The 15,330-nt window shown below is 35.7% G+C and overlaps 1 protein-coding gene across 1 annotated transcript; it reads left to right on the forward strand.

The window, feature by feature from the left end:
• Positions 1-1,037: 1,037 nt before the first annotated feature.
• LOC120254175 (5'-3' exoribonuclease 4-like) lies at positions 1,038-15,330 on the forward strand. The gene is made up of 22 exons (XM_039262323.1): positions 1,038-1,352; positions 4,857-4,959; positions 5,045-5,121; positions 5,228-5,419; positions 5,584-5,703; positions 5,783-5,845; positions 6,002-6,148; positions 6,238-6,402; positions 6,609-6,686; positions 8,834-8,920; positions 9,413-9,493; positions 9,955-10,050; positions 10,986-11,056; positions 11,305-11,433; positions 11,529-11,605; positions 11,735-11,775; positions 11,856-11,930; positions 12,000-12,154; positions 12,259-12,363; positions 12,485-12,560; positions 13,921-14,003; positions 14,458-15,330. The coding sequence occupies exons 1-22, from the start codon at positions 1,158-1,160 to the stop codon at positions 15,080-15,082; spliced, it is 2,841 nt and encodes a 946-aa protein (XP_039118257.1). The 5' UTR covers positions 1,038-1,157; the 3' UTR covers positions 15,083-15,330.

A 15,330-nucleotide genomic window follows, 5' to 3' on the forward strand; every position in this document is an offset into this window, starting at 1 on the left:
GTTTCAATTTATAAAATAAAAATAAAATTACAAAAAATTGTTTTTAAATTATGTATATCAATTTATAAAAAAAATATATTAGTAAAAAAAGAATATCTTTGAATAATAGGTGACCAGTTACACAATGTAAAAGAACTATATGGGCTTTGATTCCTCTCACACCCAGGAGGATACGTAGGCAACTTGATTCGACAAGTAAACGGATTAAGTGCAAGCCATTTATTTTCAAATTTAGTGTAATTTAAAATTTTAGTGAAATTTAGTGTAATACATGAGGCATCTCTTATTATTTGGAAACTTGTGGTCTTAATTGATTTATTTTTTTTTAGAAAATTTTCTGAAATTTTCCCGGAATTTTTAGAAATTTTATGATTTTTTTGCTATTTTTTTGAATTTTCTGAATTTGTTAAATTTCTTAAATTTTTTTGAGGTGGGCCAAGTCGCGGGCCAGCCCGCCGGGTTAACGTGGAAGCCGGGCCGGTTCCGGTCTCGACTTGTTGTGACCTGGACCCGCCGGGTCCGACGGGCCAACCTGGCCCTGCGGGTTCTACACCCAGCCGGGCCGGGTCCTGGTTGGTTCTCTGGTGAACCAGACCCGGCGGGTCAGGCCCGTCAGGCCCGGTAAATTGGCCCGTGCCCACCTCTAAACCAGACCAGAGTTCAAATAATAATAATAATAATAATAATAATAATAATTAAACTAAGGGATCTAACACATTTGCCATCCATATTCCAACAAACTTTTTATTCTAATTTTATTTTCTATACATATTTAAAACTAATACTAATAATACCATCTCTTACTTTGTAACAAGCTCATCAATTTCTTAAATAAATTGTTTTTACTATGATCCGAAGACAATTTTACATATCATTATCATTTTAACAATTAATTTTCACCAAGTGCCACTAATTAAAAAAAAATTTCCAAAAAAAAATAGCTACAGTGATAGAAACATGGATCATGGAAACTTTATCGGATACAGATCCGCAACAAGGATAATCAAACCCGTTACCGGATCTCGATAAAACAGCGAGATTTCTCAAGCGCACCGAATTCGTTTCCCAAATCTTGTTCTTTCTCTCTTCGTTTCCATCTTCTTCTAGTGCTCCATCTTGGATCTCGCCGGAGCGAGAAGGGGAGGGCTACTGCTGCGATGGGAGTTCCCGCATTCTACCGGTGGCTTGCCGATCGGTACCCGCTTTCGATCGCCGACGTTATCGAGGAGGAGCCGCCGAGAGGCGCCGCCACCGTGGATGCGTCCCGGCCCAACCCTAATGGCATGGAGTTTGACAATCTATACTTGGATATGAACGGCATCATACACCCGTGCTTCCACCCCGATGGAAGGGTTAGATTATTGATCCAAGCCTTTTCAATTTGAGTTTATGTTATTATTTCTTTGTTTTCTGTGGTTTGGTTGATGGAGATGATGAGATTTTGAAATTGCTGATGAATTTGGTTAGGGTTAGATGGGAAGATGCGTTGAATTTTGATTGTGTTGATGTTGTTTCTGATTGATAATGGGGTTTTTTTTTGGGTGATAAAAATTAGAATTATAACATATTGGGGTTGGACTGGTGGTTTCTTTGCTAAGTTTAGTCGAAATATCGTGGAATTTTAACATATTGGGAATGATAGAGTACTGGCGACCAAAAATAATCCAGAAGCAGTATTTAGTTGGGGCATGGCTTGATTATGTGACATGTCTTATACTCGATTAAAATTCTATATATGAGGAGCCAATGATTACATTCAGTGCAGCTATTATTTCTAGTTCAGGCCTTTCTGTTTCGTATTTGTGCAGACCCATTTCAGGAAGTCAATCTGGATGCTTTTGGTTGGAGCAATTTGGAAATAATTTGAATTTAAAATATAATTTTGTGTTTGCTTTGTGAGATTTTCTGTTTATTTGGAAGGATTTTGAAATTTTGTTATTAGTCAGGCGCAATGATGTGATTATGTTACTCAAAGGTGGTGAATTTACCCGATAACTGTCCACCATTTTAAAAAAAAAATTATTTTTAGTTTTGATATTTACTTTCAATTTATGCACAACAGCTATAATTAAAGGTTGTATCATGTAATAAGTGAGCAAAATAGCAAAATCTGTTCCATGTATTGTTATATTCTGCTTGACTATGGAAAATTAAATGTTGACGATTGGGGAGAAAGTCTTAAGTTAAACAATGTGAATTATTTACTAATTTACATACTAATGGGCAGAAAACTGTGGGAAGTAGGTCATTATACACAAAGTAGAAGAAGTAAATGCAATCCCAACCACCACAACTGAAGATGGAAAACCAAATCAAGGTTTCAACTTACACCCTAAATCTTTTGTGTAAATCAAAATCAAGATTTCAAGCATTATTTGGAAAATGATTGGTATTTCCAAATGCCATGCTACAGTGAAGTACTTTTGAACAAAGATTGGGTTTATTTCAATTGCTGGATTTGAAAATTTGGGTAATGGGTTATCACTAACCATTTGGCTTGCATTGATTCTAGGAACTTATACTAAAGTTGTGTTTGGCACTCCCTTTAGTGGCCTATAATTTTTATTTTTTTTGAAACACTTGTTTGTTTGAAAATGGTTGTTTGGCAATATTGTAGAAGTTATGCGAGGAGTCAATCTCGAAACGCAGGATGAATGGCCTTCAGAAAAATCTCCAATTTAAAGGTTTATAGGAACACTTATCTAACCACGAAAAAGCTCTTTTATGAATTGGATACCTCTCACAAAGCACTTTTCAGGAAAGAGCTTCTTTTAAAAGCTCTTTTAATAGAAGCAAGTTGGAGGCATGCTGATATTTTCTTCCTTTTCTTGGATTGAGGGGCAACCAACTGTCTGCTTTATTAATCCCATAATCATTTGTGCTTTTGCCAAAGAACTTTAGTACACTAGAATTCTAGAGGACATCATTTGCTAATTTGGAATTTTCATTCATGGGCACTGTTGGTCCATTCTTTAGCACTTTTTTTGTACGTGACACTCAATTTTGCTTACAAGTTCATACTCCTCTATTCTTTTTATTTTAAAGTAATCAGTTGAGTAGACCGCTATTTGGTACCATGGGTCTCCTATCTGACTCTATTAATGGTTTAATTTAGAATCACAACCATAGAAGGTAAGCTGTATATGAATGAGGTTTATGATGCTTGTGTTTTTGATGTGCCACTTCATGTGCAAAATGGCATAGACCTGTGGCATGGACAAGTGTTTGTACTTTTTTTGGAGATGGAAGTAACTTTGGACATATAATTGTAATAGAAGCATGTTCCACATTCCATTGCGGCATGTATTGATATCTGTACTTTGTACGATATCATTTGTCTGCTCTTCATTGTCTGCTCAAATTAAATGCTTTAATTTATTCCTTGGGATGCCTCCATAAAGTCCACACCTGTGGTTGTTTGCGTCATCCAGTTTTTGGTGGTTTGTGATTTCATAGTGCATGTCGGAATCCTGAGCAGGTGGGTTTATGTTGTTTGGACTAAAAGGAATAATTGTCTGTTTCTTTCCCTATGTTCCGTAATATTTTGTGCTACAACAGTGTAGATGGAATATATATCGAATAACTACCATATATAAATGTTTGAGAACAAAAGCACTGGTGGTTCAGTTTTTTCAATTGACCTTAGGTTGTTGTCATATGGTTCACGTCTTTTGATAGAAGATGAACAAGAGGTTTTGCAATGTAATTGTACATTCAAAAGTTATGAAAAGAAATCATTTCATAACATTATCTTTTCCTCAATGCTAGTTTTTTCATACAGCTAAGCACCTGCCCTATTTTTTGTCATCTTTCCAGTTTCTTAGTTTGTTTCTACCTGCAACTTAATTATCTTATAATGTTCAGATTGTTGCACATTTCTCCATCATAGAATGATCTCCTTAATCTCTATATCTCACCAACAAGATGTCCTCTTTTTTGTAGAATTGTTTAAAATAAGATTATCTGGATCACTTAATGTATTTGGGGCAAGCGCTTTTTTTCACTCTTTCCAAGAATTATTCCTAAACATTTGCTAGACAGAAGTCTATGTACTGCAGTTTTCTGACCTAGCAGAATGCAATTTAAAGATGCTATCACGTGTTATTTGCGTGATCCAATCGTATGCTTCCATAATCAGGTGAAAATAAAATTGAACTCAACTTTTTTATGTAGGAAGACATTTTTATTCTACCAGTTTTGATATTCTGGTGAGCGACTGCATGAAAAGCTAAATCGAATTAAATGACCCACAAAATTTATAAAACTCGAATATTGTTCTGTTCCCGGCATTCATTTGTTTCTCCATTTTGATTACCTGACTTGACAATATTATCCCGTTTCCCAATAAACATCCATGGCGTTGGCTACCTTTATTCCCCTTCTCTAAATATATGTGGGATTGATAACCTCACACCAAACTTTTATTCTGATAAGATTATTTATAAGGTAAGTGCTGGTCAGTCAATGTGTCTTGTCCTTATATTACATGGCTTGATACAAATAGTGGGTTGCATGATATGCTGGCATACTGCAAGGATTAGTGGTCCTAATCCTATGCTATTGGCTCAAGCTAAAAGAGAGATCCCCATATAATGTGGAATATTTCTATAGATATTGAACTCTCTACCATATTCACAAGTTATATAAATACTAAGAACTCCTGCTTTTACTTGCAGCCTTCACCTGCTGCTCATGATAATCTGTTCAGGTCTTTCTTTGATTACATTAATGATCTCTTCGGGCTTGTCCATCCTAAAAGAGAAAACCTTGTATATTGTGGAATTCTTTAATCAATATTGAGCTCTCGATTATTTGCAAGCTATATAAATGCTAAGAACTCATGGTTTCACTTGCAGTCTCCACCTACCACTTATGATGATGTATTCCGGTCCATCTTTGATTACATTGATCATCTCTTTGGTCTTGTACGTCCTAGAAAGCTGTTGTATATGGCTATAGGTAAGTTACTCAGTCATTTTAATTCCATTGGATGAATGTTAGTTTATCTTGATTGTCATTCATCAAGTCAATTTTATATTCCCAGATGGTGTTGCTCCTAGAGCTAAAATGAACCAGCAACGTTCTCGGCGATTCAGGGCAGCAAAAGATGCTGCCGAGGCTGTATGCAATTTTTTAATATAATTTTTTTCTGCCGTGATCACCTTTCACAATTACATAATTACCAAAAAAACATATTTGCTTTTCATTTATTTGGCCTCATCTTTAGGCAGCTGAAGAGGAACGGTTAAGGAAGGAGTTTGAAGATGAAGGAAGAAATTTGTCTATTTCAGAGAAACCTGAAACACTGGACTCAAATGTTATAACTCCAGGGACTGGATTCATGGGTGCATTATCAGTTGCCCTCCAGTATTACATACATCTGAGACTGAACAATACCCCTGGCTGGCAGTCTATTAAGGTGTGGATCTTAATCAAGTGGATTTTATCTACCTCAGGATCGTATTGGTTCTTTGATCCGTGGTGTAATCATTGCTGCTTTTATTTCTTTAATCACTTTGATTTTCAGGATACTTCTCTCTCTAATTGTATTCATGGAGCTCTACATTGGGTGATTATTTGAAGGTTATACTGTCCGACTCAAATGTCCCTGGTGAAGGAGAACACAAAATCATGTCCTACATCCGGTTGCAGCGCAATCTTCCTGGCTTTAATCCAAATACACGGCATTGTCTCTATGGATTGGTGAGCTTGCAACTGTTTCTTTCTTAAGATCATTCTTCAAACTACCATGAGAAAACACTTAATACATTTTATTGTGCAGGATGCAGATTTAATTATGCTGGCTTTGGCGACACATGAGGTTCACTTCTCAATTTTAAGGGAGGTCTGTAGTTCTAGTCATCCATTATAGTATGTTTACAGCGTTGTCCTTTAATTAATTAGATTATATAATGTTATAGCATTCTCCCTCTAAACCTGTCATTTCAGCATTCTTCCTAAGTAACTCTTTGACGCAAATACTTTGAAACTGACTGTACAGGTTATCTCGATGCCAGGGCAACAGGAGAAGTGTTTTCAATGTGGTCAAATAGGGCATCTTGCAGCTGAATGTAGAGGTAATTCTGATGCACGAGGCCCTGAGTTTCATGATAAGGATGAGACCCCAATTTACAAAAAGAAATACCAGGTGATGCTCTTATTAGGAATACTTTGCTCCCACTAGTGTGACATAATGGTATTGTTTCTTGATTCACTAACGAGTCATTCTTGTACCAGTTTCTGAATATCTGGGTTTTGCGAGAATACTTGGAGAATGATTTGAGAATTCCTGATCCTCCATCTGAGATAAACTTTGAAAGGCTCGTGGATGACTTTGTATTCCTTTGCTTTTTTGTTGGAAATGACTTTCTTCCTCACATGCCTACTTTGGAAATTCGTGAGGTTTGCACTAACCTGTCTTGGGAGTTTTCTTCTTCAATTTAGAAGTCATCCTATTTAGAATTTTTTTTTTATTTGCTTCAATGGCGCCAAATTTATTTGTCTTTCTGGACTCTTCTTTGATGATTTTATGTGGCGACAATGTTAATCCACTGCTTTGTACCTCCACAGTCTGATTGATTATCACTGAATCTCTTATAATGCCATAGGGTGCTATTACGCTACTGATGTTTGTCTACAAGAACGAGTTTACCGCTATGGGTGGTTACTTGACGGAGGCTGGTGAGGTAAATTTTATGATGAACTAAGTTTCTAAATTGGGGCTAGTCTTCTGGCTTAAGTTTGTTGTGCTTCCTTTTTGACATTGTGAGAGTAATATTCTTGTTTATATTTACTTGTAATATCCACCCAACTACTGCCTCAAAGCTTTTGACGGAGAAACTACTAACTTTGTGTTTAAGTAGTTCCTACACACAAGGGTAATACTTATTCTGCTAAAGAATTTCCATAATCATGTTAATTAATGAGAAAATATTTATTAGATAAGTACATTAGTTTCTAATCGAAATTGGAAATACAAATAAGGATGACAGCTAAATTACAAATATTTCTTGCTAAAGAATCTACAGAAAATTGTTGAATTGGTGCACTTAATTAGTTCTTGCATCGTTATTATGTGGAAATGGAATAATGGTGTAAAATACCAGGACCTATCATACGGAGGATTAAATGTATATTTACTTTTAATGAATACATTAAATTGGATGCTATTATTATGCCAACTTATTGTTATTTTTGAACATGGATTGTGCTATAGATTATGGCCTAAATGCTTTGATTATTTTTGGGTTCTTCATTTCTTCCTGATTATGCATGGGACCGATAACTTGTTCATAGTTAATTGGGCATTTTGACAAAAGCAGATGGGTAGGTGGTATTCAGTGAACTAATAGCTGGCTAGCAATTAATCAGCTGATTAAATGGGTTAGTCCAGACTCCTGTATTTGAAATTAGATGATTCTCATTGTCCGTTTAGTCTAGTATGGATACAAAATTAAATGATTCATTGTGCAAAATTTGAAATTTAATGCCAAATTTGTCATAGTTCAGATCTTCAGAATTGGTGAAGTTTGTGAGCAAAATACACTTTCATAAATGGAATGAGTGTATTTTTGAATTTTTTATGAAAAGCATATTTTATTTTATTTTTAATTGTCTGGCATATAACTAGAAGTATACCTAGATGCCCAAGCAGTTGTAGATTTGCATTCCCAGGCCCTGTCTGCCATATAAGTTAATATTTTGCCAATTACTAAAGTATCTCCTGGAGGTAAGTTTGGTGACATGGGCTGCTTCTATTGGAAGAGGAATTTGATGCTTATGCAGAAGTGGTACTCCTTACTCTTCTGGTGTAAATATCCTGTTTATAAACACATGACCAGTGAACAGGATAAGTCTGTAACAGTTGACGAAGTTAAATGCGTGCATTTGCTATGTGGATGTGGACCTTTGCTTGTTTAAATCAGCTGATGCTCTTCTCAATGTTGATTAATAATCATTTGAGCAGCGCTGTGTAATCCACATTAGATTTAAATGATAAGGATATGTTGGCTGCTTATTGGTTGGCCATGTTCCAGACTTCAGTAAGCAATTAGCATCCAAAAATCTGTCCTGACACATGTTAAGGTGTGAACCTTATACAGCATGCCTTGATGCCCGGTATTGATAAAATTTAATGTGATTTCACTTTTTGTCTCTATTTCATTTCAAGGATATTCTAAAATATCCTCTTATTGATAACACTGAAACTGTTTCTGTCATTGTGTGTTTATTTGAATGCAACATTTCATTAACTTTGCTCCACTTCCTGGAGGTAAGTTTGGTGACATGGGCTGCTTCTATTGGAAGAGGAATTTGATGCTTATGCAGAAGTGGTACTCCTTACTCTTCTGGTGTAAATATCCTGTTTATAAACACATGACCAGTGAACAGGATAAGTCTGTAACAGTTGACGAAGTTAAATGCGTGCATTTGCTATGTGGATGTGGACCTTTGCTTGTTTAAATCAGCTGATGCTCTTCTCAATGTTGATTAATAATCATTTTTGAGCAGCTCTAGTAATCCACATTAGAATTTAAAATGATAAGGATATGTTGGCTGCTTATTGGTTGGCCATGTTCCAGACTTCAGTAAGCAATTAGCATCCAAAAATCTGTCCTGACACATGTTAAGGTGTGAACCTTATACAGCATGCCTTGATGCCCGGTATTGATAAAATTTAATGTGATTTCACTTTTTTTGTCTCTATTTCATTTCAAGGATATTCTAAAATATCCTCTTATTGATAACACTGAAACTGTTTCTGTCATTGTGTGTTTATTTGAATGCAACGTTTCATTAACTTTGCTCCACTTGGATTCTATAATGCGTTTAGGTTTCATTGGAGAGGACAGAGCACTTTATACAGTCAGTTGCGGTTTATGAGGAACAAATATTTCAAAAGCGGGCCCGGATTCAACAGGTTGCAATCTAAATTTTGGATGACAGTTCTCAATAATAAATATTTTAGAGGTTGAATTGTTATTTTATGCTTTTCCTTTAGAAATATTGGTCATCGGACAGTGTTGCCCTACAAGAAGTTATTTTTGCACATTTTACTTTCAAGAAGAGTCCACTATTGGTTAAATCAAATGGCTTTAACAGATTCTATCAGAATGAATCCGGAATGTTTTGTAATTTGAGCAGTCATTAGCTCACTAAATTGCTGTCTCATCTTTTTCATTTTCTTAACCATGATGCCTAGTTAGTGACAGTCAATTTTTTTGTTCTTGCGTGGTATTACAATTTCCTTTTTCACATGTAAATCTTCTGTGCCTCATTAGTGATGTTGTCCTAGAGATTTTTGTTTATTATTTGAATGTATTCAGTGTAAACCATCCACAGGTTGACTGTTTTCTCTTATATTCTAGCCTAATTTGCTGTTTACTTGGTGATGTGCTGTCTACTATTCCAGGCCATTGAGAACAATGAGGAGTTTAGACTTAAAATGCGGAGAGAGAATTCTGAGGGTCTTCCATCTGTGTCTACAGACAAGGTTTGATCTATTACTATTTTGGTTTTTGTGCATGTGAAATGAGGCCATCTGGTTTAGAGCTTCTCTGGAGCCATTGCTTTTTGGTTTTGTGAAAAACTTACTTTTATTGTGGTGTTTTTCTTTGCATAACTATGAAGGGTAAGATTCTTTGCATTAGTAATTTTTTTTTAAAAAAGGGCTTTGGTTGGAAAGCAAATAGCATGCACACATAATTGCTGCTGATTTATGATTTCGTCATTGTTGTTTTACCTTTAAAACTTTCCATCATAATATATGTTATTGGTAATAAGGGATTTTTTTTTTCTTTTTCTGTTTTTTTTTGTCTTTTTGGCAATCTATAACTTTGGAGCGAATCTTAAGTTTCAGATATAAAATCACTTTTTTTTATATATATGCTGCTGGTCATGACTGTTGTGTCGATCTCCTGTCTCAGATTTTTTTTTTCTGCGTGTTTGTTACAGGTAAAATTAGGCCAACCTGGATACAAGGAAAGGTACTATGCTGAGAAGTTTGATGTAGAAGAGCCTAAGTCCATTGATGATATCAAGAAAGATGTCGTGAGTTTCTTGTTTTTCTATAAGCAACTTGATTGTGGGGATATCTTTTCTCACTTCAAATGGTTTTAATATATTTCTTAGATGTAACATTCATATATTGTATTTAAATTTTGTAATTAACTGTTCCATGTTAACTTTTATGATTTGCAGTTTGTCTTCAACAATATGTTTCCTTTGGTTGGAGAGGCACAAATGTTAGCCCTTTTAGATTGCTCTAATCTTTGATTGAGCATGTGGAAAACATCATACTGTTTTGGTTGAAATTCTATCCACTGTGATTGATGTATAACAGGGTTCTGATTTTTCAGCTAACTCTAGCCATTGATCCTTAGATTTATGGATTCCTAGTTTCATTAAATGGCAACTTTTTATGGATTATAGATTGAATTTTCACATTTTGTTGGTGAAGTGCTTAAGTTTATATTTAATACTGTTTATCTCAATTTTGTTTTAATCCAACCAGCGGTTTCAATCTTTATTTATGTTAAACAAGTTCAAACCTTGGTTCGACAGTATTCTTTTGTCATGCCATTAAATTTTTTGTGACCAGACAAGGCAGATGCATAACTATTGTAATGAGGAAAGAGCAACTGCTTGTGCTTTTATTCGGTTATTACCCTATCAAAGGAATATTTTATACTTCTATGTTCTCTTGTTCAAATTAACTAGTCAAGTAGGATCGCGTTGTTAGCATGTGATGAAAATATGTCTCTATTGTATCATACCATATCTAATGTGAATTTCCAAAGGCTGCCATTTGAATAAAAGCCTAATGTAGTCTTTTTATGGAGTGAGGGCCATTTGAATAAAAGCCTAATTTACTCTTGTTTTAGTATTTATGTATTTTCTGCGTTGTTTTGTTTACAAAGAGGAAGAAATCAAGATTTTTTTTTTTATTTATTACTTTTTCAATAATAATCATTTGATTCTTTCAGGTTCAAAAGTATGTAGAAGGCCTGTGCTGGATCATGCGATATTACTACCAGGGTGTCTGCTCTTGGCAATGGTTAGTTGAAAACTTGAAATGTAATATTAGGTTATATGCTGGTCGTTTTATTGTCCAAGCATCTTGTGAAGTGTACTTAATAATATCTATGTGTTTCTGTTTCTAGGCTAAATAATTAAAGATGCTGATGCCTCGAATAAACTAATTTTTTTAGGATTGCTTCATCATAGTTTTAGCAAAAATAACACCAAATGATTTACATATTGATGCGATATGTTGTTGTTCGGGTTCTGAACTTTTAATTACAGGTTCTACCCATATCATTATGCTCCGTTTGCATCTGATCTCAAAGGTCTGGCTGATATGGAAATCTTTTTTTTTCTTGGACAACCATTTAAACCATTTGACCAGCTAATGGGAACTTTACCTGCTGCCAGGTAAGGCGAGATCTTGTTAGTTAATATACTCAAGTAATAGGTTTTCTTTGGCAAATGGAATAGTGTGATGAGTTCCCCTGTTTTTCCCCCTGCAGCTCAAGCGCCTTGCCCGAGCATTACAGGGTTCTTATGACTGATCCAGAATCTCCTTTAAGTTCCTTTTATCCAAAAGGTTCAAGCTTTCCTCCTTTCTTTTGATGGATTCCTTTTGATTTTTAGTTAGTCTGTCTATATCCTTCCCTTTTCTCAGTGCTAGTATCAGTTAAATATTACCAAGAGTTTGGGTTTGTTTCATTTGTAGATTTTGAAATTGATATGAATGGGAAGCGGTTTGCATGGCAGGTAAGCTATAGTCATTCTCTTTGGAAGGGCATCATTCTTTATTTATGTAATTTTTTTCCAAATATTTTGTTGTGACTCAGGGTGTCGTAAAACTGCCATTCATTGATGAGAGACGTTTACTTGCTGAAACGATGAAGCTTGAAGACACTCTAACTGTAAGTTGTGCGAAAGTTGTTCAATTTTAATTATTTTTGTGTTCCTTATGAACCTATATGCTTAAACAGGAAGAGGAAAAGTATCGGAACAGAAGGATGTCTGATATAATTTATGTCAATCGAAATCATCGTTTGGCTGAGCAAATTTTTGCACTATATCACATGTGTTCGCAACTTCCGTTTGAAGAACGATTCATTTGTATTCCTATTGATGCTAATCTTAGGTCAGTGTGTTTGATGTTGTTTCTGTTACTTTTTTATTTGTATCCACTTCTTTAAGTTTCTACCTCTTTATTTTGTACTGGTCCATATATTTGCCGTTTTGCAGTGGTGGGATGAATGGTTTTCTTTCATTGTCTGAGAGAAACTTTTTCAGCACGTCAATACTTGCTCCAGTTAAAGGTTTGAAAAATGTTGACCACAACCAAGTCTGGTAAGTCTTTTGTTTTGATAGTATTGTTTCCTTTGTATGTTCTCTAGAAAGTTTTTCACCATGAATCATGCTGCTCCTGTACATTTCATTGAGCTTTTTTCTTTTTCTTTTTTTTGGGCAGGAATGCGACTTATCTTAATCCTCCACATCACGAACACATTCCAGAACCACCTGAAGGTGTGGTCGTGCCCAAAAAGGTAACAAGAGATACTATGGATACTGTTTTAAATGATATTTATTTGAGATTATTACTTTTCTGTGATTCCCAACGGAATTAATTTTTTAGCCTTTATGTCTATTATTTTCCTACAATGTAGCAATGACTCAAATTGCATAATCAATCGATAGATTCATGTTCTTTTATTTCAGTTTTCTTTTCTCTACAGATTTTGTGAACAAAATCTTCTGAATGGAGTTGTAAATGTGCAACTGAGCATTGAATATAGAAATCTAAACTAGCTCTGTCCATATTGAGGTCGATCTTGAAGGACAATATTCTTTGTTGCTTTTAGTCTACAGAATGGTTTGTGGAGAGATAAACACATCAAATTTTTTTGACAAATTAATGCTTTTGTGAAGAGATGCTAATTTATGCACCATCTTATTGGTAAATCTATGGTGCCAATGAAAAAAATATGATGCTTTCAGTTGCTCATGTTGGCTATGAGCAATGGAGTCCATCTTTCAATTGCCGATAGATAGAATACACTACTTTCTGTGTGTGTAAGAATAAGACATTATTCATCGTGGAATCCATCTTTTTTGTGCAAGATGGCTTTGATGATTTTTGGAAAGAAAAAACAATTAAGAGCTTTGCTTGATGTGAATATTTTGGTAGGCATGAACTACATCTACTATTAGTCAGCCTCCTGAAAACATGCAGCAAAGAAAACTGCAAATATTGAGTGAATTACTTGCAAATTAGTCCCTGGCTTGTTATTCTCAACTGTATTTTAGTCATCTGCCCTCTAATTTCCTAAATCCTGGTAGAACTTATATTTTTTGCTGGTAGCTTGATTCAATATATGTATGACCTCATACTTTTCTATATGTGATTTTTATGAGATATATTGGTGATAAATGGTGTCTAACCCTCAATCACCATATCTTTGAAGATTGGCCATTTTTTATTTCTTGAAAGGATGATTTGCGTATCGAAATAGCTTTAGTTATAACCAGGTGTGAAGTCTTGCTGCAGCAGACCCTTTGCTCTGTGAATTGGAATTCCCAGTTTTTATTTTTGGTTTGCACTCCAACTTTGGTTCTTTCATCAGGAAATACCAACCAGTTGATGTTGACACTTTATGTTAGCTTTCAATGAAGTAGGGGTGGGGCTATTTTTCTGCTTGGACACTGCAATTATCTGCTTTGGAGGTGCACTTGGAGACCACAATAACTGTTTTATTACCCATCAGAACTGCTGTTTTGATATTGCTAATGCTCTGCATGTTTGAGAAAGAAATTTAAATTTCTTTTATTTTGTCGTTGTTAACAAGGACATCACTTTTTTTTTTTGGTAAGATTTGACTATATGGCAGACCATTGTTTTTTCTGCAGGTTCTTAAACCTTATGACATCAAGCCCTTCCCAGTGCTCTGGCATGAGGACAATAGCAGCCGGCGCCAGCAAACCAGAGATAGGTATATTTTCACTCTTTGTTTGGCAAGTAATAACCTGTTGATTTTAATCTTCTGAATTCCTGATTTGAGAATTTAATTTTTACTGAGCATTTAGAAAAGTAGACATGACACAAGCTGGAAATTTTGCATGTTCTTGTATGTGTTATCTATTTATGTCAGTTCATCACATATGCTGCCTAATCTCACTGCTGTACCGTATTATATCGTTTCTTGCCTGAACCAAATACCATTATTTACCCTTACATGTTATTAGGATCATCATGATTCACTTTATTTCTTGTAAACTATGTGAGAGTTAGGCGCATAGTGCATGTGCTGTGAATCTCTTGTTTGAACCTATTTTGAGGCACCAATCAAGGAGAACATGTTACTGCATCCTTTGTATTTCTCAGATTCTTTTGTTCACATAGTCTCGATTTTCCATTCATTTTGCTCTATGTGCTGCTATTTGCAGGGCACAAGTATATGGAGCTATATCTGGTCCCCAGTTAGGAGAAGCAGCTCATCGCCTACTAAAAAACACATTACAAATCAAATCCAGCAGTCGACCTGGCTTGCTAGAGGCACCACAGTGGGACTCACCGTCCTCATATAAGCAGAGGCCTGCTGGGCCTGTAGGATATGAAGGGGGCTTCATCCCGGAAACAAACCACTATCACCACTCAAACCATTATTCCCGTGGATCCTCGAGTTCCAGACCATTTCCGTACAATTCTGACAACCATAACAGTAGTCGGCAGCATTACAGAGCAGAGAGGCCACCGTATCCACAAGACCATTCCTATGAATTGAGAACCAGAACCTCCAATTTGACTCTTGATGATGGACCTAAAGTCCAGCCACATGAGTTGGCCCCCAGTGTTGGTTTTTGGCAAAACCAGCAGCCACCTCTTCAGAACTCAAGACCTCCCCCGCCGTTTCCGCCTATGAACTGGATTGACAGGCAGCCTTACCGAGGAGGATTCAATGGTGGTCCCAGGCACCCAGTGATGGCTCCGAGGGGTGTGTTTGATAAACAACAACAGCAGGCCACTAAGGTGTACCGAATCAGATCACCCTCACCGCCTGTCGACCCTTAAAACTAAAACAAGCCAGCAGTGACTTTAATGTATCCTTCTCTTCTTTCATGCTTCTTATTTGTACTTACTAGTGCTCTATTATCAGTCATGTCTTAGCAGAGCAGGACCATATAAATAGTTTGTAGAACTCAGGTATAGATGTATGTTTTTATTCTAATGTTTTTATACTTCATTGCTTAATTGAGTGTGGATTGTTGAGAATTTGGGAAGTACAATTTAAGTCAGACAGATGGAGACTAAAAAAAAAA

This window comes from Dioscorea cayenensis, unplaced genomic scaffold (genome assembly GCF_009730915.1).
Source record: "Dioscorea cayenensis subsp. rotundata cultivar TDr96_F1 unplaced genomic scaffold, TDr96_F1_v2_PseudoChromosome.rev07_lg8_w22 25.fasta BLBR01000374.1, whole genome shotgun sequence".
NCBI classification, from domain to species: Eukaryota; Viridiplantae; Streptophyta; class Magnoliopsida; order Dioscoreales; family Dioscoreaceae; genus Dioscorea; species Dioscorea cayenensis.